Source organism: Nannospalax galili, unplaced genomic scaffold (genome assembly GCF_000622305.1).
Source record: "Nannospalax galili isolate Female #2095 unplaced genomic scaffold, S.galili_v1.0 scaffold47, whole genome shotgun sequence".
In the NCBI taxonomy this organism is placed as follows: domain Eukaryota; kingdom Metazoa; phylum Chordata; class Mammalia; order Rodentia; family Spalacidae; genus Nannospalax; species Nannospalax galili.
In genome coordinates this window covers 1,608,600-1,632,885 of record NW_008357641.1, presented here as the reverse complement: position 1 = coordinate 1,632,885, position 24,286 = coordinate 1,608,600, and the positions used below count along the sequence as shown (strand labels likewise).

At 49.7% G+C, this 24,286-nt stretch overlaps 1 protein-coding gene across 1 annotated transcript in view; it reads right to left on the bottom strand.

The window, feature by feature from the left end:
- Cacna1a (calcium voltage-gated channel subunit alpha1 A) overlaps positions 1 to 24,286 on the bottom strand; it is a 252,884-nt gene that overhangs the window by 53,036 nt on the left and 175,562 nt on the right. Inside the window, exons 21-29 of the mRNA XM_029557367.1 lie at positions 22,612 to 23,072; positions 20,357 to 20,492; positions 19,132 to 19,261; positions 17,563 to 17,622; positions 16,859 to 16,965; positions 7,962 to 8,061; positions 6,623 to 6,783; positions 5,515 to 5,652; positions 2,000 to 2,201 (exon numbers count right to left, since the gene is read on the bottom strand). Coding sequence (XP_029413227.1) covers positions 2,000 to 2,201; positions 5,515 to 5,652; positions 6,623 to 6,783; positions 7,962 to 8,061; positions 16,859 to 16,965; positions 17,563 to 17,622; positions 19,132 to 19,261; positions 20,357 to 20,492; positions 22,612 to 23,072 — 1,495 coding nt within the window. The remainder of the gene's footprint in view (positions 1 to 1,999; positions 2,202 to 5,514; positions 5,653 to 6,622; positions 6,784 to 7,961; positions 8,062 to 16,858; positions 16,966 to 17,562; positions 17,623 to 19,131; positions 19,262 to 20,356; positions 20,493 to 22,611; positions 23,073 to 24,286) is intronic.

Sequence of the window (24,286 nt, the reverse complement as noted above, 5' to 3'; positions counted from 1 at the left end):
TTAACTTGCTTTTGTCCAGGTGTTTTCTTATGGCAACAAGAACGGTAACTAAGAATCCACAGGAAGAATCACAGCAAGGATGAGAAGAAGACAGCAGATGCTGCTTAGATCTGACCAGGATTCAACATGCAGACAAGGCCTCCTAATGGCCTGCTTCAGAACTCAGCATCTGAACTGTGTTTGTTGGCAAAAGCTTAGAATAAAAATTCTCAGGTCCTTTGTAAGAACAGCAAGCACTCCTAACCACTGAGTCATTTCTCTAGTGCCTGGGAAAGATTTAACAATGAAAGCTCCTGTCAGTGTGGCTAATGATGCCGTTGGACACGGGAGTGGACACAATCAGTCTGAGTGCTTTAGAAGCAGAGCATCTGGGTGATATACCCACCTGTCCCTCCCTGCAGCAAAGGCTGCAGCACCTGAGGTGGCATGAAGGGACAGTCCTGGATGGACAGGGTCATAATGAGCCATTAGGGACACTTGGCTAGGTCTCCATGGATACCAGAGACTGGACAATGTAGGAAGGACAGGCATCACTGGGGGGACAGGGAGTGTTTGATGCCCAGTTCACTGGGCCAGAGAGATCTGTGTTCACAGGAGAGCTGACAGGTTGATCCATCATGGGCCCTGGGGCCAGTATGTACAGGGCTGAGGCCCAGTGGGACAGGAGCTTTATAAAGAGAGGCTCTGGCAGGTCTGAGGCACTCAGAGCAGTGTGGAAATCAAGTCTGCCAAGTGCTAAAGCAATGGAGGGAATGAGAGAAGTGAGTGCAAGGCAGGCAAGGAGTTTGTCTGGGCCACTCAAAGGCCACTGTGGGAAATTGCATGAGAGAGTTCCTGAGGGAAAAGCTAAGTTCAGAGCTGTGAGAGCCTGAGTATCAGTTCATCAGAGGATGGGAGGGAGGAGCCAGAGGGTGTAGGGCAGTGGAAAAGACCAAGCATGTCCTCAGGGATGATCAGCTGTCCCCCAGAATGCTGTGTACACTTCTTTCATGCAAGAAAGCAAACTCAGGGGTTGAGGCTGTTCAACCAGCCTGGGGCCTCTTCAACAGCTGGGGATGGAGTGGTGATAGCTGTGGTACAAGCCAAGAGCTTGTGGAACCAGGAAGCTGGCTCACAAGGCCACAGTGGTCACAAGTGGACACAGCTGGCACAGCACACAGAGTGGACACAGCAGACACAGCACATACAATGGGCACAGCAGGTGAAAGCACTCTGAGTTCCTGCTCACTCCTGGGCCAGGTCAAGCCATGGTCCCACTGAGCCCATGATGGGTTGGAGACTCCCAGCAGCCCACAGCAGCCCCAGGATGAGACAGCACACAGCTCACATGGAATGATCAGAGCACAGTGCAGAGCAAGGCAGCCCTTCCCGCTCATGCTGCTGTGCCCAGCACTACTCTTCCATGGAACCACTGCTATGAAGGGATGGGACAGTTTCATGTGCTGGGTCTTGCTTATGATCCCTTTTAGTGTTTCCTCAGCTGCTGAATCCCAAGATCAGTAGGCACTTGCTTGGGGCAGATGGCAGTGGACCATCAGAGAGCCTGGCCACCCTTTGGTGCCTTATATGGGGTGAACAGACCCCTGCACACACCTCCTCAAGGCCACGCCTCAAGGGCTGGACCACTGTTTTGTATATTCTCCCTTTGCTCTGAAACATCTCACAGGAAGATTGCTGTGCTGTGTCAGGGGAGTAAAGAAAGCAAGGACAGGACCACCAAATTAGAATGTAGTGTGGACAAGAAACCAGCCCCTTTGTGGATATATGGGGCTGCTTGTTACTGCAGCACAATGTGATCCACACCAACCAATACATCATGGTAGCTGATGTATTTTTTTCTGGAACTACAAGGAGGGCTATGCTGCAGACGTCCCCTGCCTGGGGATGTCTGCTGCTTTTGTCCCCGGTTATCTCTAAAAGTGGGTTCCTAGATCTGTGTGTGTGCATGAATGTAGGCTGTGTGCCACTTTTCAAACAGAGCGCAGCTAGGCAGTGGTACCTCGTTTTTCTCCAGACTGTACTCCTCCATCATTTTGTCCCCCTGCTCTTGGAAGGTGATGATGATCAAGGCCACAAAGATGTTCACAAAGAAGAAGGGGAATACCACGAAGTAGACCACATAGAAGATTGACATCTCCATACGATATCCAGGGCTGGGGCCCTGGTTCTCGAAGGTGGCATCCACTGAGTGCTTCAAGACCCTGTCACAGGAGAGAGGAGAGTGCAGAGGGTACAGGGAGGGCAGGAACATGGGAATGGAGGAGAAAATGGAAAAGAAATGAAACTAGTTTGTGATTCTTCTAAGGCACTGGGGTTGACCAGGTACCACAAATAATGCTGAACATTGAACACGGTTCCCAGCAGTAATTCCTGGCTCCATTTTTGCACACAAGGAAACCAAGGTGCAGCAGTTTAGAGGGACCTGCTACACTGGGGTGAAGCAGGCTTGTGGTGATGAATGGCATGGAGGGGTGAGGAAGCAGGTGCTGGGCAGTGTGGGGGATTTGAGTAGAGGTGTGGCGGGGGTAGTAATGCATGTGGGAGTGTGGACACTGCAGCTCTAGTCACACACATTGTGCACTGTTCATAAGCTCTGCATGTTGGTAGGGTTTCAGCTCAGTGGCAGGGTGTTGGTCTTGCATACATGAGGCCCTGGGTTCTATCCCCAGCACTCCAAAAAAAAGTTCTATGTCTGGCTAACACAGTATCCATGACTGTCCTTTGCTCTGTAAGTAATCCTTCATTTACTTGTCAAAGAAAAAGTCTGGTGCTCAAGTAGCACCTTTACATAGTTGACATGAGAAATGTGGATATTTAAGATGACTTTTGGCAGGTGGACACTGAATGCCCTGTTTGGGCAAAATCATTTCTGTGTGTCATTTTGACTTTCTTTAAAAAAATGAGGGGGACCTGGAAAGATGGCTCAGCAGTTAAGAATACTGGCTGCTCTTGCAGAGGACTTGGGTTTGATTCCATCCATATCTATCAGTTCCGGTTTGTCTGCTAACAACTGTCCATAACTAGAGTTCGAGGGGATCTGACACCCTCTTCTGACCTCCCAGGGTATTGCACCACACAGGTGCACTTGCACACATGCAGGCAATAGACTCATACACATAAAATAAATAAAATAGAAAATAATTTTTTTTTAAAAAATTAGGAAGCTAGCCAGGCATGGTGGCATACGCCTTTAAATCCCAGCACTCGGGAGGAAGGCGGATCTCTGTGAGTTCAAGGCCAGCCTGGTCTACATACTGAGTTCCAGGACAGCTGGGGCTACAGGGAGACCCTGTCTCAAAAAAACCAAAAAAAAAAAAAGGAAGCTAAAGAGGTAACTCAACAGTTAAGGGCAATGGTTACTCTTGCAGAAGACCAGGGCCTGAGTTCCCAGCACCCACATGGTGGCTAACAACCATCCTTAACTCCATATTCAGGGGATCTGATGCCCTCTTCTGTCCTCTACAGGCACTGCATGCATGGGTGTACTGAAGCACATGCAGGAAAAATACTCATACACAAAATAAAACTAAATTTAAAAAAATTAAATTATGTATGTGTTTGTGTACGTAAGTGCATTGCTCATAGAGGTCAGAAGAGGGCATCAGATCCTAGGGAGCTGGAGTTACAGGTGGTAAGCTGCCTGTGGGTGTTGGGAACTGAACTCAGGTCTTCTTGAAGAGCAGCAAGTGCTCTTAACTGTTGAGTCACCTCTCTAACCTCAACAAAGGGAGTCTTTACAAACTCTACACCCAGGTTCCAGGGGAGGCAGTGCCAGCCTCACTGTGCGGTGCTGGGCATGTATACAGGTAGGCACAGGCACACAATCAGTTGGTGTTTGCTGAGAGGAAGGCGGTGAAGACAGTGAGGCACATTCTGGAATCTGCTACACCTCTAACTGGACATTTCTAAAATCTTGGGAGAGATAAACATGATTATGGTGAAAAGATGGGGGGATATTTGGCCTCTGTCACAAATTAAAGAGGCTCCTGGAATGCAAGAAATCAAGATAAATAATCTTATTGTAATATGTAAAAAATAAAAACATCAAAAAGTCCACAATGAGCAAACTGCCAGTGCCATTTCATTTATTGATTTACTTTCTGGAGATGAGCGCTCACTGTGTAGCCAGGCTAACCTGGAACTTGTGATCCTCCTACTTCAGCTTCCCAAGTTACCTGGCATTACAGGAATGTGCACCACACCCAGCTTGTTCATCTTTATGAGTAATATTCCACTGTGACTAAATACCACACACTATTTGTCCAATTCAAAAATACAGAATGCAAGCTAGGCATGGTGGTGGCACACGCCTTTAATCCCAGCACTGGGGAGACAGAGGCAGGTGGATCTCTGTGAGATGGAGGCCAGCCTGGTCTATATAGTGAGTTCTAGGCCAGTGGGACTACAAGGAGACTCTGCTGCAAAAAGCCAAACCAAATAAAAAATACAGAATGCTTCACAAATTTACATGCTTTCCCTGTGCAGGGCCATATTAATCTATATGGCTTCAATTCAGTATAAACATGCTGAAGTATGAGGCTATTTCTTTTGAGTGTGTACATACACATGTTCATGTTTCTGTGTGTGTGGTGTGCAGGCCAGAGGTTGACATTAGGTGTCCTTGATTGCTCTCCACCTTATTTTATTACTACATTTGTTTTAAATTTTATTTTTATTTATGTGTATGTCTGTGTGACTGTCTCTCACATGTGTGTGGGTGCCTGAGGCCAGAAAACGGCATTAGATTTTCTGGAGCTTGAGTTACAGGTGTTTGTGAGCTGCCCAATATGGGTGCTGGGAACCTAACTTGGGTCCTCTGCAGGAGCCCCAACATTTTTATTCATTGATTTGTGTGAGTGCATGCATGCATCCTATGGCATGCCTATGGTGTTGTTCTCTCCTTCCACTGCATGGGCCCTGGGGATTCAGCTCAATCCTTAGGCTTGGCGACAAGTGCCTGTACCTGCTGAGCCCTCTTGGGATAGGGCCTTTCACCATATCTGAAGCTGGCTCACTTGATTAGGCTGATTAGTCATTCAGCCACTAGGATCCACCTGTCTTGCCCACTTAAGAGTTACAAAGCCTGGCTTTCATATGGAGCGCTCAAACTTTATCACCTGACCCTGACCTATCCCCCAGGCTGGTGTTTTGGTCTGGGGGCAGAGGTGGGGGAAGTGGGGGTGGGACAAGGTCTTACTGTATAGACCCAGTTGGCCTAGAACTCACTATGTATATCAGGCTGGCCTTGAGTTCACAGATCTGCCTGCTGGGATTAAAGGCATGCACTACCACGCCAGGGTAAGGCTGTTTTTTAGTTTTTGTGTGTACTCCTCAGGGAGGAATTGGGGCCTTTGAACATGCTATGCAGTTCTGCCACTGTGCTGTACCCACAGCCAGTGACCACTGTTCCTGGTGACAGTGCAGGCTACACCTGGGTGCAGCCAGCCACAGCTGCTGTCCTCCACCCCTCTCCACAGTATAACCCATTGGTCCCTGCACCCCGGGACCACTCACTGCGGCCAGCCTTCCCCCGTGGACACTGTGAAGAGGGTGAGCAGGGCCCAGAGCACATTGTCGTAGTGGAACTCGTACTTCTTCCACTCCCGGTCGCGCGCCTTCACCTCATTCTTCTCATACAAGAGGTACTTGCCACTGTCACAGAGCAGGGCCATCAGTTAACAGAAGACTCTGCCCTCAGGTCCCTTGTCCCTATGCTTCCCAGAGGGGAGCATTGGACACTGAGGCAGGTGAGAAGCCACCCACAGAATACACAGGGCCCAGCCCTTGTCTCTCAACGGAAGTGATCAAATTCTGCAGGGACAGCCATGGGTGTGGGTGTGAAGGCAGACAGAGTGGGGAGACACAGGAACATTCAGCTTCCAGGCTTCTCACACCCTAGAAGGCATGGCTGCTCCTTTCAGAGCAGGAAAGGGTCTCCAGCCCCATCTAGAAGTCTAGGATACTTTCTGTGTGACAGGGTCTCACTATGTAGCCCAGGCTGGCCCAGAGCTCTAGATCTTCCTGCATCAGCATCCTGAGTGTCAACCACCATGGATAATCACCATGCCTGGGAAGTAATCTGAATTCTGAAGCACATCTGTTCATAAAGGTCTCAGAGGGACTTTGGATGAGGATTAATAAACCCCACTTGACAAAGGTGTAAGGTAAACTGTAGAGGGACCCAAATTCTCTCTCTTGGCTTTTGTTTTCTGAGACAGGCTACAGCCCAGGCTGGCCTGGAGCTCTCTGTCTCTGTCTCAGTCTCAGCCTCAGGAGTGGTGGGATGAGCAGTCTGTGCCTCCCCACCTGGGCCTTGCCCATGCCAAGCATGCAGTCTATCACAAAGCTTGTTTTTAATTTTCTTTTTTTAAGACAGAATCTCTCTGTAGCTCAGGCTGGCCTTGAAACTCAGGGTGATCCTCCTGTTTCAGCCAGTCCTGACTGCTGAGATCCCAGGTGTGCAGCCCCACACCTGACTTTAAAAACTCTTTCTGTTCTAGAGCCAAGCTGACCCTGAGTTGCTTATGTGTCTCAGCTCCAGTGTGTGACCTCTACCCACGTCTGTCTGTGTCCCACCAACTCCCACCCACTTTTGAGGCCCTGTGGAGGGAGGCCCACCCACCGGCAGTCCCTTTCGAACTCCTTGGACTCATCAGTGCAGTGGAAGAACTTGCCCTTGAAGAGCTGCACAGCCACCACAGCGAAGATGAACATGAACAGCATGTACACGATGAGGATGTTGAAGACATTTTTGAGTGAGTTCACCACGCAATCAAACACAGCCTGCAGGCAAGAGAAGATGAGGGCTGGGTGGGAAAGCCTCCCTCAACTTCCCCAGCCTGGGCAAAGCAGCCCCTGGCCTGCCACTGCCAACAGGCTGAGCAAAGCAGCCAACTCCCTTTGCAGCCAAGTGGCTCCACCACTTGGGTTGAAAATACTGGAGGACTATGTAGACTGTGTGTGTGGATTTCCCATTCTTATTTCCTAAGAGCAGTGTAGCACCTGTATAGCCCATATACTGTATACTCTACCAGCTCATAGTCATTGAAAATGTTTTAGTTTAGTATTTTTTGAGACAGGGTCTCAGGTAGCCCTCAGCTATGTAGCAGAGAATGACCTTGAACTTCTAACCCTCCTGCCTCCAACACCCAAGTACTGGGATTAGAGGTATGTGGCAATTCAGGGTTTCATGTATGCTAGGCAAACACTCCACCAATGGAGCCACATCTCTAGCCCTATTATTTATTTTTATTTTGTATGTATGAGTGTTTTGCCTGCATACATGTAGGAGCACCTGTTCCTACAAGGCCCATGGAGATCAGAAGAGGGTGATGGAGCCACTGGAACTGGAGTTATGGATGGTTGTGAGCTGACATGTGGGTGCTGGGAACTAAACCCAGAGCCTCTGCAAGAACAGCCAGTGCTCTTCTGCTGAGTTATCTTTCTTCCTCTCTAGCCCCGTTTACTTTATTTTGCAAACAGTCTTGCTATGTATACCAGGCTGGCCTGGAATTTGTGGTTCTCCAGTTAGAGTTAGGCCCTGCTTAATCTATAGGACTCCAAAAGTGAATCAAAAAGAATTCTGAGATCCGCTTGCCTCTATCTATCCTCTGAGTTCAGGGCTAGCCTATTCTACAGCTGGTGCTACATAGACCATCTCTCACACACAAAAAAGGACCCTTACCTGGGGCAGATTCTGTCAGCCAACCCCTCAATTGCTATCAGTTAACAGTAAGACTTCCACATATGGAGACACAAGGCCCCAACCATCATCTTCAATGGAGTTTTGTTTGAGACAGGGTCTCCTTATGAAACCCAGGCTGACAATGAACTTGACATCTTCCTTCTGTCTCCCAAGGGCCTAGATTCCTAGTGTTTATCACTGTGCCTGGCCCTTAGCATGGTGTTCATCTGAACACAGCTGGTCTAGGCAACCATTCTTCTCCATCCCCCAGGCTCACCTTGAGCTTTGGCAGGCGCTTGATAGTTTTAAGAGGTCGTAGCACACGGAGGACCCGGAGGGACTTAATGGTGTTGATGTCCTTTCCTTTGCTGTTGCCACTGTGGGGTGTTAGGGTCAGGGGAAGGGAAGATACAGAAGTCAGGATGAGGAGTAGGGGACCCACAACCCCACACAACTCCACTTTTCTGGGCCCAGGAGTCTGGGTTGAGCCAGGTACATCCCTGCCTTTTCTGAAGTGGCCTAATGGCCTGGGAGCTAGATGGCTTAAGGGGCTCCGACCCCATGGTTTGTTGAAGACCCTATGCCGTCTGGCTAAGCCTGGCATGATGCAATGCAGCCCAGAAGGGCTGCTTCTGCTCCGACTTTTGCCCCACTCTTTCCTGCAAACCTCTTAAGTATGGGAACTTGGGGGACTCTTTTGAAGACAGGCCTGCACTTAGCCACGCAGACTCCAAAGACACAGGGTACTCCTGGCCAATCATGAGTTGTCTCCCAAAAGGGTGGTATGAGTTGCTTCCCAAGAGGATGGTATCAAATCATCAAGGGCTTGAGGTTGATGACCTGCCTCCACCCGGGGCCCAAACCTAATCTTAGAGTCACATCTGCTTGCTTCCCGCACACTGGAACCCCAGCAGGTAGCAGTCCAAGCATCCACTGTCCATTTGACCACTGTCTTACATCAGATTCTGTTGCCTGCCATGCATCTTCCTGCTTCTTTCTTTTCACACACACACTAGTGACCATTTGTTTTCCTACTAAGAATCCTCCGGAACCTCTGAATTCTTCAAGAGGGAAGCAAACTTTTTTGACTGGCATTCAAGGCTCCTTGCCGCTTAGCCTGGCTCACCTTGCAGTCCCACTGAAGTCTGTACAACACAGTCTCTGCCGTACCCCTTGGCTTTCTATCTTTAAAAAATTATTTTCTGTATGAGCATTTTCTCCACACGTACACAAGTGAACCCATGTGTGCAGTTCCCACAGAGCCCAGAAGAGGACATTGGATGCCCTGAAACTGGAGTTACAGATGGTTGTTAGCTGTGGAACTGAATCCAGGTCCTCTGCTAAAGCTGCCAGTGCTCTTAACTGCTGAGCCATCTCTCCAGTCCAGATTCCTTTTTTTTTTTTTTTTTTCTTTTGGTCTTTTTGAGACAGGGTCTCCCTGTAGCCCCAGCTGTCCTGGAACTCACTATGTAGACCAGGCTGGCCTTGAACTCAGAGATCCGCCTGCCTCTGCCTCCCAAGTGCTGGGATTAAAGGAGTGCGCCACCATGCCTGGCTCAGGTTCCTATTTTTTTTTAAAAAAAGCTTTTCTTGGGGGCTGGAGAGATGGCTCAGTGGTTTAGAGCACTGATTGCTCTTGCAGAGGCCCTAGGTTTGATTCCCAACACCCACATGGTGGCTACGAACTATCCTTAACTCCAGTTCCAGGGGAATCCGAAGACCTCCACAGCATTGCACAACACAGGTGCACTCACATACATGCAGGCAATATACTCATACACATAAAATAAAAATAATATTTAAAAAATCTTTTCTTGGCCAGGCATGGTGGTAGACACCTTTAACCCTAGCAGTTGCAAGGAAGAGGCAGGTGGACCTCTGTGAGATCGAGGCCAGCATGGTCTACATAGCAAGTTCCAGGTCAGTTGGGGCTGCAGGGAGACTGTCTCAAAAAAAAACCCACTGAACTTTTTTTTTTCTTTTTTTCTTGAGATAGCATCTTACTATGTAGCCCAAATTGGTCTGGAACTCACTATATAGACTAGGTTAGCCTCTAATTCACAGAGACCAGCACTCTGCCTTCTGAGTGCTGGGGTGAAAGGTAAGTGCCATTGCACCTGGCCAAAAAGTTTTAAAATTACATTTATTTATCTTGTGTGCCATGTGCAAATGTGCGTGTGTGTGTGTGTGTGTGTGTGTGTGTGTGTGTGTGTGTGTGTGATGCCATGCATGTTAGAAGAAAACTTTGAAGAATCAGTTCTCTCTTTCACCATGTGGGTCCTGGAGATTGAGTTCAGGTCATCAAGCTTGGTGGTAAGCACTTTTACCTGCACTGGTCCTTTGTTTATTTTTTATTTCCTTGAGACAAGGTCTTACTATGTAACCCAGGCTGGACTTGAAGTTGAGCTCCTCCTCCTGCCTCAGTCTCCTGAGCAGATGGGGATGCTCAGTTATCTGGTTTTACAGACGGCTATTATAAGTGCCCTTTCTCTGTGCATAAAACTGCTTCACCCACCAGCCACACTCACCCTGCCTTTCCCAAACACCTACCACCTCTCCTCCAGTTCTGAGCTCTGCCAGCCTCTGGGGGTATTCTAGAAAGATCTGAGTTTTTGCCTTTTAGACAGAAAACCCCTCAGAAGCTCAACTTGAGATGAATTCTTCTATGTGTTCATTGTCTCTTTAATCTTGGCTCTTGTCCCAGTCTGGTTTACACCTGGCATGAGGTCTCAGGACACACGAATGTACCAAGGCCACAGTCCCAGGGACAAACATCTCCCTGTGGTTACTTCTCATCCTGGGCAGAGCTGCCCCAACACCCAAGGTATCTGGATGGAAAAACATTTTTCAGCTAATTGTGAGCAGAGCTGGAATTTGGGATTGCTGGGGAGGAGAGATGCTGTGTTGTCCAGCCCTCTCTGCAAGTTTTTGTTCCTTTTTCCATCTGTGTGTGTGTGTGTGTGTGTGTGTGGTGTGCATGTGCATGTGGAAGCCAGAGGTCAACCTCAGGGGTCATTCCATCTTGTTTTCTGAGATAAAGTCTCTCACTGGCCTGGGGCTCACCAAGTAAGTTAGGTTGGTCCTGCCTGTCTCCGTCTCCCAGTACTGAGATTACAAATTCATATCACCACACCTGGCTTTTTGTGGGTGTTCTGGAGATTGAATTCGGGTCCTTATGCTTGCACAGGAAGCACTTTACCAACTGAGTCCTCTCCCCAGCTCTTTTATTTATTTATTTATTTTATTTAATTTTATTTATTTTTTTGATGTTTTTGAGACAGGGTCTTCCTGGAGCCCCAGCTGGCCTGGAACTCACTATGTAGGCCAGACTGGCCTTGAGCTCGTAGATGTTCACCTGCCTCTGCCTCTCAAGTGCTGGGACTACAAGTGTGTGCCACCACACCCGGCTTTTTTTGGACAGGGTCTCCCTATAGCCCTAGCTGGCCTGGAACTTGCTATGCAGACCAGGCTGGCCCTGAACTCAGAGAGTTCTGCCTGCCCTCTGCCTCCCAAGTGCTGGGACTAAAGGTGTGTGCCACCATGTCTGGCTCTAGTTCCTCTTTTTTATGTTTGAGACAGGGTCTTACTATGTAGCTCAGGCTGGCCCAAATTTGGATCCTCCTGCCCCAGCCTAAGTGCTGGGACTACAGGTGTGCACAGCCATACTTGGCTGATGTTCGCATGTACTACTGTCCACCGATCATTAGAAGTTTAATGTTTCTTTTGTAAGACAGGGTCTTGCCTGCTTCTGCTTCCTGAGTACTGGGCTTAAAGGTATGTGTTACCATGCCTGATTATGACTGCTTTTGTATATATTAAGGACACTGACTTTTTTTTTTTACTTTTATGTGTATGAGTGTTTTGTCTGCATGTATGTCATGCAAAGCACTCAAGAGGCCAGAAGAGGGTGTTGAAGCCCCTGAAAATGGAGTTATAGACTGTTGTTAGCCACCAGTAGGTGCTGGGAAGCGAACCCAGCCAGTGCTCTTAACTGCTGAGTCATTTCTCCAACCCAACATGTACTTTTTGATACATGTATCTTCTTGTTTTTGAGACAGGATCTCAGTGTGTAGTCTAGATTGGCCTGGAAGTCAAGATCTTCCTGCCACAGGCCCTGAGTGTGGTTACAGGGCTGTATACTACCACACTGAACTAGAAAGACCCATCTGCTGGCAGATATTTCTCAGTCACAGTCATTTCCTCCCCCCACAGCCCATTTTCTAGCTGTTTGGATTTGTCGAGCTTTTCTCCTGGGGATCTGGAGGCCTTGGCTGCTTTGGACCTCCCCAGGTCCCTGGTCCTGTCAGATTTAGGGAAGGATGCCCTTGCCCTGTTTGCTGCACGTGTGCACCTTAAATTTGAATCTTAGTGGATCATGGTGGCAGGTGATGCTCTTGAGACTCCTCTGTCCCTAGGGAGCAGGTTCTGGTCACAGTAAGCCACAGGACACCAGAAAGAACACAAGGCCACAGAAAAAGGGGGCCAGAACCAACATGGCTGCAACCAGGGCACAGAGGACAGGAGAGAGAGAGAGAGAGAGAGAGAGAGAGAGAGAGAGAGAGAGGCTTTACCGTGTACTGCTCCTGGCGAGGTGGCATTGGAGGGAGAGACAGATCGTGAGCGGCCTCAGAGAGAACACAGGACACACACAGACACACGTGGGCGTTGGGCTCCAGACCCTGGGGTGCCAGGAGGGGCAGCCCCTCCTCCAGTGCCCGCCCTGGGCAGGACCTGGCCCTGACAGCAGTCCACAAAAGCAAATTTCCAAGGAGTGTGGCATCCCTGCGGCTGCCCATCACTGGGGCAAACAGGCAACTCAGTCACTGCCCAGAGTAGGTGGGACACTTCCTGAAGAAGTTCTGATACCATAGCCCAGCATGTGGGCAAGATGAGCTTTGGAAGGAAGGATGAGGGTTTGAACACTGCCTTTACTGCCAAGGAGGTGAGACCCTTACCTGAGAGTTCATTGTTTCAGAATTTAGCTTAGCCTGGCCTGCACATCTGACCTCAGCCTCTTGTGTAGTCACTGGGGCTGGTGCAAGGTGTTTGGAGGGAGGGAGAACTTGTGGTGATGGGAACTAGGTACCACACATCTAGGAGGAGCTAGCCCTCCAGCCTTCTCTACTGTTTTGAGATAGGATCTTGCTAGGTTTCCCTGGCAGACCTAGACACTGTGATCCTGCCTGAGCCCCCCCAGGGACTGGGATTCTAGGCATCACACTATGCCTGGCCATTTTATTTTCTAACCCTGAATGGTTTAATGTCTCTCTCCACTGTGCTCCACTCCTTTTTTCTGAGGTCCAGTTCAGGGCTCTTAGATCTGAGCGTGTACGGACTGGTACATGTCTTGACCCCAGATTCTACTGGTAGATGGCCTCATCTTTCCCTTTCCACTCTGGGGCTGGGAGAGAGTTTACAGATGCTAGGATGGTACTCTGTCACTGAGTTCCATCTGATTCCCTAATCTTCTGAGTCTTGTGACTATCACTGCATTCACCTGCAGGAAGATGGCACCATTGTGTCCATTTCCCAGATGAGGAAGCTGAAGCCCAGAGAAGGAGAGTGACTTCTCCAGGGCATACAGCCAGAAAGTGGCAGACAGGTTCAAACCCACATGCATGCACCTTAAATTTGAATCTTTTTCTCTGGGACAGGGCTATTTTGAAGGTGCTGCTGGAGGGCCCCTTCTTTGACTACCTAGGAATGTGGCTTCAAAGGTTGATCAAGGTATGCTCTGCCAATCATGTGGGGGTTGCAGCCCTGCCCTGGGGGCAGATGGGACTCTTGGCAGTGAGGATGGGCTCATGATCTGCCAGCTGCCGTGACAAGTCATCTGGCTGCCCCAAAAGCATGGGCACTGAGCGTGATGCCCCTCATGGTGACAATTTATGAGATGGCTTGTTAATGATGGTGCACGCAAGTTAATGATGGTGTATGGTTAGTGGATGGTGTGGGTTGGGTCGCAAGGCACACACAGAATCACACACACATACACACATAGAGAGATCTGGGTGAAGGGAGGAAAGTGGGGGCATTCAGAGGAGCTTCGATATCCCTTGGGGAGCACAGGGGCAGGGTCTTGCCTTAAAGGTGGGGGCAATTACAGAGTCCCTGCCTCGACCTCCAAAGGCTACACAGGAAACCCCTCCTTACCAAGAAGGGAGCAACCTCTCCTCCCCTCCCTCTCAATGGCCTCCCAGACCATTTAGCTCAGAAGAACCCAGTGGGCAAGGCTGCTGGTCTGGATTCATTCTCTGCATACTGTTCCCTGCCTCAGTTTCCCATCTGTGGAATGGGGAATTAGGATCACCACTCTGCTGCAACTGTGGCAAGGGTGACAGCCACGAGTCTAATTAGCACCATCATGCTGCTACACGGGGAAATAGAGGCACAGTGAGGTTGTAGAGCTTGCCCATCTAGAGAGAAGCCAGGAAGTCTTGTGGAGCTTTTCTTTCCTTCCTTCCTTTTTCTGAGACATCTGTGTTTTGTAGCCCTGGCTGGCCTGCCTTAGGTGAGAGGGCTGGGATTATAGGCACTTGCTGCCACGCCCAGCTGGAGGGACCTCTCTTTCCTATGGGGGTTCTCCATCTTGTCTATTAGTGGATGGGCCAGGAGATAGACAAGAGAAGGACCAGGAGGGAAACAACAGGCTGACACTCTTCACTATGATGCCGACAAGGAGACAAGCAAAGACCTCACAGGACTAAACAACTTCACAGGCACAGAGGATCAGAAGCCTGCAGCTGGGGTGAAGAGCATTCGGAAGCTTCTTTTTGGGAACTGAGCCTAGCAGTTTTCATCTCCTTCGCTGTGTTGGGGCAGTTTGGCTGCTGGGTATGAAATAGTAGCTTGATCAAGGTACTGACCAGCTGTGCTGAGCTGTAGCCCATCCTCTGATGAGAAGTGGCAGGACTAGGCTTGCTCTGGATCAATAAGGCAGGGGAGCAATAGGGCTCTCCACCCATCCCTCTGTAAAGCCCACAGCTCTAAGCTGTTCTAAAACATCGAAAGAGTCCTCGGCATGTATGGTGATGCTGGGTCCCGTGAGAGCTGCCAGCATGCAAAAGCACCTGGGATGGCCCTGTCCTGACCTTCTCTTGTTAAAATGGAATTCTAGGAGCAGAGGGTAGCAATTGTGCCTGTACAAAATTCATGAGAACATTAAAAAATTTGCCTCTAGGGCTAGAGGTGTGGTTCAGTGGTAGAGCACTTGCCTAGCATGTGCAAAGGCCCTTAGCTCAGGGCCCAGGGTAACCCCTCCGAGAAAGAGAGAGAGAGAGAGAAAGAGAGAGAGAGAGAGAGAGAGAGAGAGAGAGAGAGAGAGAGAATACAGTGTGAATGGAAGAGAGACAGAAGAGTGGGAGAATGAGAAAGAGGACTGTGGAGTTTGGCCAGCTCAGAAATTCAGCCCCTTCCTTGCCTCTGCCTCCATCTCCTTCACCGGTCTGGACTCTGGTGTGTAGAAATGCCAGGAATTCACGTGCTACAACTTGAGCTTGCTGTGTCTTCAGGGGAGAATCTGACAGGGTCTGTTATAGCCCTTAAACTGAAAATAGGCGAACACCCTCGCCTTGTGTGACAAAGCACATGCTCAGCTGTCAGGTAAGGGAGCCAATGGAGGAGCTGCACCTGCTGAGGCAGCCAGTGACACAGTAAGCCCAGAGAAACTCCCAGGTTTCTGTTCTGAGTGAGGTGGGTCAGAGTCCCTGTAAGACCTTCCTTTCTGGGAATGATCCCTGTAATGGGCACAGCCTTGGTACCCAAGATGGATTCTGGACTAGGAGCATGTTAGATCTCTTTCTGATTCAGATGTCTGGCACGAGAGGATCACACTACTGTATGTGCTGTTAGAGACCTTGGGTACCATCTTGGACTGGTCACAAAACTGGGCTCCATCTCAGACTAGGTTCAAAATTGGGTGCCATCTTGGACTGAGCCAAAAATGGTCACCATCTTGAAATGGCTGCAGAGAAACCTGGATGCCAGAACTCAGGCCTTTGAGAACGGCCATGCAGATCTTGGGCACCACCTTGAAATGAATGCCCAGACCTCAGGTGCCATTCCGGAATGCCATCCAGACCCAAATAGTATTTTGGAATGGCTACTGAGCCTTACAATGTCATCTTGGAATGGAAGGCAAGATTCAGGTGCCAGCTTGGAATGACCATCTAGTAAAGTGCCTATTTATTTATTTATTTATTTATTCATTTATTTTTGGTCTTTTTGAGGGTCTCTCTGTAGTCCCAGCTGACCGGAACTCACTATGTAGACCAAGCTGGCCTCAAACTCACAGAGATCCACCTGCCTCTGCCTCCTGAGTGCTTGGATTAAAGGCATGTGCCACAATGCCTGGCTGTAAAGCATCATTTGGATTAAACCTGATGGCGTGGTCACTGGAACTTGGGTTCCAGAACTCAGCAGCCATCTTGGAATGATTCTTGCCTCTTGAGCACCATCATGAAATGGTTTTCAAGAACTTGGGACACCATTTTGGCTGCGTAGACCTTAGGTGTCATTTTAGAATGACCATCCGGAACACAGGCACCATCTTGGAATGGCTGCTAAGCCTAGGATGTCATCTTGGGGTGGATGGCAAGAATTCAGGGGCCTCCCTGGAATGACTGCCCCACTTCTGAGTACCTTCTTGGAATGGGTGCCATTTTATCATGGCTTCTAAGCCCCATGAAGCTATCTTACAAACTTCCACCTACAGCTGGGCTGTCATTGCAAAATGGCACCATGGTATATGACCTTACTGAGGGAAGAGTGTCCTAGGAGCCCCTGGAGGAGAGAGGGATATAGAAGGCGGATTAAGTGAGGGACCTTGGGCCACAGGTGGGGTAGGGTTCTCATGCACACTCAGTTCCTGCTTGTCTTTTTGGGATCACCCCAAAGAGAAAGCATGTGTCAGGCTTGTGGAGAGGGAGATGAGATGTCCCACGAGCTAGCCTACAGGAAGCATCACAGCAAGAGGTCTTGCTGTGGGAGAAGTGGAGGTGGGTCTGGGTCCCTCCTTCCTCCACAGTGACAGCATGCACAAGCCAACTGCGCTGTGCTGGGGTATGCGCCCACTACCTCACAGCCCTCACTCCCATCTCTGCACACCAGAATAAAACCTGCATCTGACAGTGGGCTCAGACTGGAGTTGAGGGGGGGGCTCGTGTGAAGACTTACGTGAAAGCAAAGGCCACCAACGCCCCACTGACCACTATGAAGTCCAGAATGTTCCACAGGTCACGGAAGTAGGCTCCCTGATGCAGGACAAGCCCCAGGTCGATCATCTGGGGAGAGAGGACAGCCTGCTCAAAGCACTGGGATGACACCCACCTGGAGGGGAAGATGACTGGTGGTCCTCAGAAGGACCACCTGGGGGATGAAAATGACAGGCAGTCCTTCTGAGGAAAGGCAGCCCTGATCTGCTGATTTGTAAGCCCAAATCTCAGGCTGCCTCCTGCCTGAGCCCCACAGGAAACCATGCAGCAGCATTAGGAGCTCTGTGTTTAGAGCCTCCCAACAATCTGTCCCTTCCCACCCTCCCTAGTGACCATGCAGCTCCTGCTGTTATTACTGTCCACTGGTCCTTGCCCTTCCCCGTGCCTGTCACTGGACAGCTGTCACAGGTGCCTGTGAACGCCCAGCTCTGCCTAGACACCTCCATGGCTCCTCCTTCCTTTGGGATGAACAGCCAAGTACCCCCAGCTGCCTTCAAGGCCTGATCTATCCTCACTTTAGCCTTCCTCCCTCCCTTTCTCCACTACGTCTGCCTTATGACTGCCCCTCAAACACCCAGCACGTCTGACTCTTGGATTGAGCTACTTTTCTCTGGGAAGGTGCTGGATGGCCCAGGTCCTTGGAAGCCCTGATTCTGTTGTTCTTACCTTGATGACCATCTCAAACGTAAACACGCCTGTAAAGACATAGTCAAAATATCGTAGCACCTGCAGGGACAAATAGGGGAGCAGCCAATCACAGGCTTGCTCCACAGCAGACTCCTGTGCCAAGTCTAGCAATGGCCCACTGGGATATGTGGGCTCCTCACCCCTGCCCCAACAGTCCCCAGGAATCAGAACTGCCACCTAGTGTACTGCACAAGGGCCTTTCCCAGCCCCCTGTTAAGTAGATTTGTAGGTCTTGAAGAGAAAGAGAATGCCCAGCAGATGGCAGTGAGCCCCAGGGACTACAGGGTCTGGTCACCAAGGTGCCCTCTGCAGTTACCTCAAGCAAGCCCCATGTGGACTAGTGGGCCTTGGGGGACTCCATACAACCTTGGGGGTGCCTATCCCTTGGGGTGATGAGGCTGAGCCGCCCATGCCCAAAACCCTGCTGGTCCTCTTTGTTGAGACAGTTTCCAGGAGGCATTTTCTGAACTCTGGGGATGCCTGGCGGCTTGCTCTCTTTCATTCCCAGGGCACTGCCCTGCCCAGCTGGTCTTTTCTCCCCTTCCTCACCCCACTGTCTTGCCTAGAGCTGGACTCTATAGTTTTTTTCTGACTGGATTAACAACATCCTTGTCCCTGCCCCTCTCTAGGGTGACCCAAACACCTATATATGTGTGTGTATCTGTGGGGCTGAGTCCATGTAAAAGGGATGGTAATTGCTGAACAAGGTCAGCAAAGGGTGGTCAGCTCCTGCCTCCCTCAAGGTAAACAAGACCCTTTGGACCAAAGGTCCTGAGGCATCTTCCTAGTCACTTCCCCACCTCAGGGGCACCCACTCCCCTCTTTGCTCCAGTCAGTTGGCCCATTCCCACTTCAGGGAGTTGCACAGGCTGTTCCTTCTACCTAGAACATTCTTCCCTACATTCCATCTAAATTCCCCTCTCTCTTCATTTATGGCATGGCTCAAATATCATTTCCCAGTGAGGCCTTCCCTGGTTACCTGTTCAAATGTTACTTGGGGATTGGGGGGACATGGCTCACAGTAGAGTACCTGCCTCAAATCTATCAACGAAAGGCTGATGGTGTGGCTCAGTGGTAGAGCACCTGTCTGGAATCCCCCCAGTGATGAGCTAGGAGAATGGGTCAGTGATAGACCTTCTGCCTAGAATCCCCCAGTGAGGGGCTAGGAACATGACTAAGTGGTAGAGCTCCTACCTAAAATCTCCCAGTGAGGGGCTGGGAGTATGGTTAGGTTGCAGATGCTAGCTTAGCATGTGTAAAGTCTGGGTTCCATACCCAGAACCACCAAAACTCAAAACCCAAAGCAAAACCCCAAACCAGTGCACGTCCTATAACTTGGGATATTTCTAGTTTTCACTCCTCTCCCTGCACTTGTCACATCCTGACAAATGTTTGCTATAGGTACTAATAACCTGTCTATTTCCACTGGCCCTACTGTGGCATCTCCAGCTCATGGCACAGGGTCAGGTATATGGTAGGTGTTCAAGAAATGCTTACTGAGCTACTGTGGTGGCTCATGTAATCCCCATGGGGGCAGCGGGAACTCACGTTGTTGCGGGGTGCATTGGGCTGCACAGGGTCCTCGGCGGCCAGTGCGATGCTGCTCATGGCGATGACCATGAGGATGCACATCTCAAAGTAGCGCAGGTTTAGGATGTAATGGCACAGCCGGCGCAGGCTGTAGAGGAAGCAGGGCCATTGAAACCACAGGCTCAATGGCCCTTCTGTCCCCTTAGTTAAAACTCCATGGCCTACCCTATCCAGCTGTCAAGGTCCCTCCAAGTGCCCTCACTGGGTCCCACAGCCCAAGAAGGCCAGAAGACTTCAGGACAGATGGTCACATGGCCTATGGATTATGCTCCTGCCCTCCAAACAATTTCTGGATTCCCAAACTGGTGGAAGCAATATTACCCATGATTTGGTAGGACATGAAGGTTTTGTTTTTTCCTTCTTTATTTTAAAATTACATTTATTTATTTAGTTGTTGGGGGCAGAGGGCACACTTGTACCAAGGTGTGCTACGCCTGTAGAGGTCAGAGAACAACTTGGAGGACTCAGTTCTGTCCTTCCACCCTGTGGGTTCTGGGGATTGAATTCAGGTTGTTAAGACTTGGCAGCAGGTCCCTTTACCTGCTGAACCATCTTGAGGTTCAGGTTTTCTATGTGTAAAATAGTCTATGGTTGAAAAAAAATTGCAGCCAAGTAAGGTGGCACATCAGTAATCCCAGCATTTGGAAGGCTGAGGTAGAGAAATCGCTCAGAGTTCAAGACTAACCTGGGCTATGTAATGAGTTCAAGATTAGCTTGGTTACAGAGTGAGAACTTGTCTCAAAAATAAACAAAGAGCCGGGTGTGGTGGCCTGCGCCTTTAATCCCAGCCCTTGGGAGGCAGAGGCAGGTGGATCTCTGTGAGATCCCTGGAATCCACATAGAGGGTCCCCCTGAACTATTTATCTTCTTTCCTTCCTTTCTTTTTTTCTGTATTTTGGGAGACAAAGTCTTTCTGTAGTCCCAGCTGTCCTAGCATGTTCTACACAGACCAAGCTAGCCTTGATCTCACAGAGATCTGGCTGCCTCTGCCTCCCAAGTGCTGGGATTTAAAGGTGTGTACCACCACACCCTGCCCAAATCTTCCTCTTCTGTGAGTTAAGCAAGGAGGTTATTTCACAGCTCAGAGGGTTTCCGGGGACTCAGGCTGGTGCTAAAGGGCCCTGTGTTGCACTAACTGCACACAGACAGTGGAACCTGGCCCTGACCTTGTGGCCATACTCACGGGTTGGTAGTGGAGAGGATGAACATGGAACTGTAGGGTGGCATAGGCTTGGGGCCGTCCTCCCCAGTGTCTGCCTCCTCCTCCTTCTTCTCTTCCTCTTTCTTTGGCAGTGGGTCTGGGTTGGCATTTTTGTTCACTGTTGGGACAAGAACCAACACAGGGCTTCCTCCATGGTTTCCAACAAGTCTCTGAGCTCCTGGGCAGACCTGGAGTAATCCCTAAGCACAGGGCACTTAAGAAAGTACTTCCTGGGGCTGGAGAGATGGCTCTGCAGTTAAAAGCACTGGCTGCTCTTGCAGAGGACCAAGGTTTGATTTCCACCACCCATATGGCAGCTAACAACGGTCCGTAACACTAGTTCCAGGGGTCTGACGCCCTCTACTGACCTCCTCGGGCATTGCCAACACAGGTGCACTTACATACATGCAAGTAATATACTCATACACATAAAACAAAATAATTAAAAAAAGAAAGTGCTTCCTGTGTGCCAGGCATCACCTGACCCTATGAGGTTGGTACCCAGAAGCCTCATTTGACAGATACAGAAATTCAAGCACAGAGGAGTGAAGTGGCTTGTCTACATGGCTGGGAACTGGCAGAGCTGGGGTTTGAACTTGGCCAGAATGCCAGCTCCCAAACATGCTACAGGTGCCAGCTGTGGACCAGGTCCTGTTCCTTTGACCTTTGTGATGTCACTAGGACCTACAAAGAGCAAACACCCTGCTTCACCCACTTGGGTGAATACCTCAGCCCTCTGGGCAGGCTCTCCTGGGAGAGCACCCTGTCCCTCCTGGGAGAGCACCTCTGCCCTTTGCCTTCCCAGCAGGCTCTCCAGCCCTGGGTGGCTGTTTTCACGCAGGCTGAGTCTCTCTGAGCCTCAGCTTCCTTGTGTGTAAAATGACTGCAATGTCAAGGTCCAAGCCTTAAAACCATGGTATAGTCAGGCTTGGTGTTACCTGACTGTAATTACCTGCTGTAATCCCAACACTGGGGAAGTTGAGGTAGAAGGATCACCATTAGTTTGAGGCCCTGTCCCAGAAACAACCATTCTTAACCAAAACAACTCCATAACATGAGTCTTCTCAGTGGGCATGTGTCCACCTGATGGCTTCTCTGAGCCCAGTTCCTGAGAGCCTACCCCTGCCACAGCCCGGGTGATGTGGGAGACGTGGCTATTCCAAATGGGACATGCCAGCCTGTGGGACTGACCTGAGACTAAGACAGAGAAAAAGAACATAGAACACCTTGATATTACTTGTAAACATTTTGAATTAGGGGCTGGAGAGAGAGCTCTGGTTAAGAGTGTGTGCTGCTCTTCCAGAGGACGTGAGTTCAGTTCCCAGCACCATTATCTGCTGGCTCACAATTGGCTATAACTCCAGCTCCAGGGGTCTGATGCCTCTGGCCTCTGCAGGTACCTAAATACGTGCATATACACACAGGCACACACAGACACATAATTAAAAAATAATAAAATTTAGGTGGGTGTAGCAGCACATGCCTTTAATCCCAGCACTTGAGAAGCAAAGGTAGGCAGAGCTTTGTAAGATTGAGACCAGCCTGGTCTACATAGCAACTTTCAGGTCAGCTGGGGCTACAAAGAGACCCTGTCTCAAAACAAAAAATCCCAAAAAAACAAAATCAAAACCAAACAAAACAAAAACCAAAAAATAATAAAATCTAAAATTTAAAAAAGTATGTTAAAATGATAACATTTTGGATACAAATAAATAACATTTGGGCCAAATAAGGATATTATTATTACTGTTATTAACAGAGATGAGGCCTCCATATGTAACCAGGCTGACCTAAAATTAACTATGTAGCCAAGGGTGGCCTTGAACTCTCAAGTGCTAAGATTACAAGTGTGTGCCACTACTACAGGCCTTTTTGATGCTGGGGATGGAACCGAGGGCTTCATGCATGCTAGACAAGCTGTCCACCAACTAAGCCACATCCCCAGTCCTGTTTCCTCCATTTATGGCATGTCTAATGGTGCTATGTACTTTTTGGACAGGATTGGTCCTACCTAACCCTGCAAGCTATGCCATGACCCCAGTTCTAGGTGGGGAGTCCATCCTTGAGATTAGTGGCTTGCTGACTCTGAGGAGAGAAGGCAGGATGCTGATGCTTTGTAAGTACTTATGTACCACCTAGTGTACTGGCTCATTTTGTCCCCATACTCTGGGTGTGGGAGCTGTGTTAGTACCATTTTCAAGGGGAGAAAGTAAGGCCGTGGCCCTGTGGTGCCTCACCTTGGACAACAGTGTGGTTGAGGGGTGGACAGGCTTGGGGGATGTCCACCACCGTGTGTTCAAGTTTCCTGGCAGTCTTTGCTGAGTTGGGCTGGGTGCTGCTGGGGTTGGTGACGATAAGGCTGTTCTCAGGGGTCTTTGGGAGACCGGGGTTGGATGGGTTCCCCGGGTTGTTGGGTGTCCTGCGGCTGGCAGCATTCTGAGGGTTGGTGGCTGAGGTGGGAGGGCCAGGCACAGGGCCTAGGTTGGCGCTGTTGCCAATCTTGGATGGGCTCTGGGGCAGGCCACTGTGACTAAGGCTGTCATGGGGACTGACCGATTCCCCAGTGGCCAGCTTGTTGTTCTTCATGTTGTCAATGTCCTCCGCCAATGGTGGGTCTTGACGGCCCAGGTCCTGCTGGATTGGCCTGGTGGTGGATAGGTTAGGACCAGACACAGGGACTCCAGAACTCTGATTCTCTCTAAGGAAGGGATCAAAGAGAAAAGAGTGTAGAACTGAGACAGGATAAGAGCTGCACACCCAAGATCTACCACTTAGGGTCACTACACAGTCTAGGAAGTCTCAGCCATACAAGTGCTTGCCTAGCAAGCATGAGGCCCTAAGCTCCATCCTAGCACTCTAAGAAGAAAGAAAAAAAATGAACTATTGATTCTACTTTTCTCCAGAGTTTTACGTAGCTCTAGGCAAGGCCAGATTAGTCCTTTATGTGCTCTTGAGATAAAGGGAATTACACCAACTTTTAAAACTTGTAGTGCTTCACACTGGGAGAGCAGCCCTCCAATATTGAGTCATGTCACTGGGGAATTCTAGGCAGGAGCTCTACCACTGAGCCATGTCCCAGTCCCTCACTGGGGAGTTCTAGACAGGGGCTCCACTCCTGAGCCATGTCCCCAGTCCCCCACTGGAGAATTCTAAGCAGGAGTTCTATCCTTGACCCTTGCCCCCAACCCCTCACTCGGGAATTGTAGACAGGGAATTTATCCTAAGCCACATCGCCAGCCCCTCACTGGGGGATTCTAGGCAAGCACTCTACCATTGAGCCTGCACTGTTGGGATTTTTAATTGGCTCAGTATACACATCCTAATTATCAATTTCCAGGAGGTTTTAATCCTGAAATGTCTCCAAGGAGGGTTTAAAAGACACAGAGAGCTGAAGTTAGGCCCATACCCCACTCCCAAACTGGAACCTGGCTGCATGAACCATTCACCTATGCAGGGCCCCACCGCCAGGTGTCCACCCCAGCCTCTGTGCGGAGGGTCGCACACCTGTCCTTGGGCACGCTCAACTCCTCAGACCTGGGAGATGGTTCCATATCATTTGGAGTGATCACTGCAGCCCCCTTTATTGCCCACTTCCTGCACTTCCTAGGCTGTGTAGTGACCCAAAGTGGTGGATCTTGGGTGTACAGCTCTGACCCTGTCTCAGTTCTACACTCTTTTCTCTTCATGTATTAACTCATCATCTGAGATGGGTAACAGGGTCAGCCTCATTTAACAGAGTAGGAAACTGAGGCCCAGAGAAGGGAAGTCATTTGCCCTGCATGACCCATCTTGGACAGGGCTGAGCTGGATTCTGGTCCCAACTAGAAATCTTTAACTCCAGTATCACCCAGCAAAAAAAAAAAAAAAAAAACAACAAAATAATTGGGGAACACGGGGAAAAGGATGATGAGG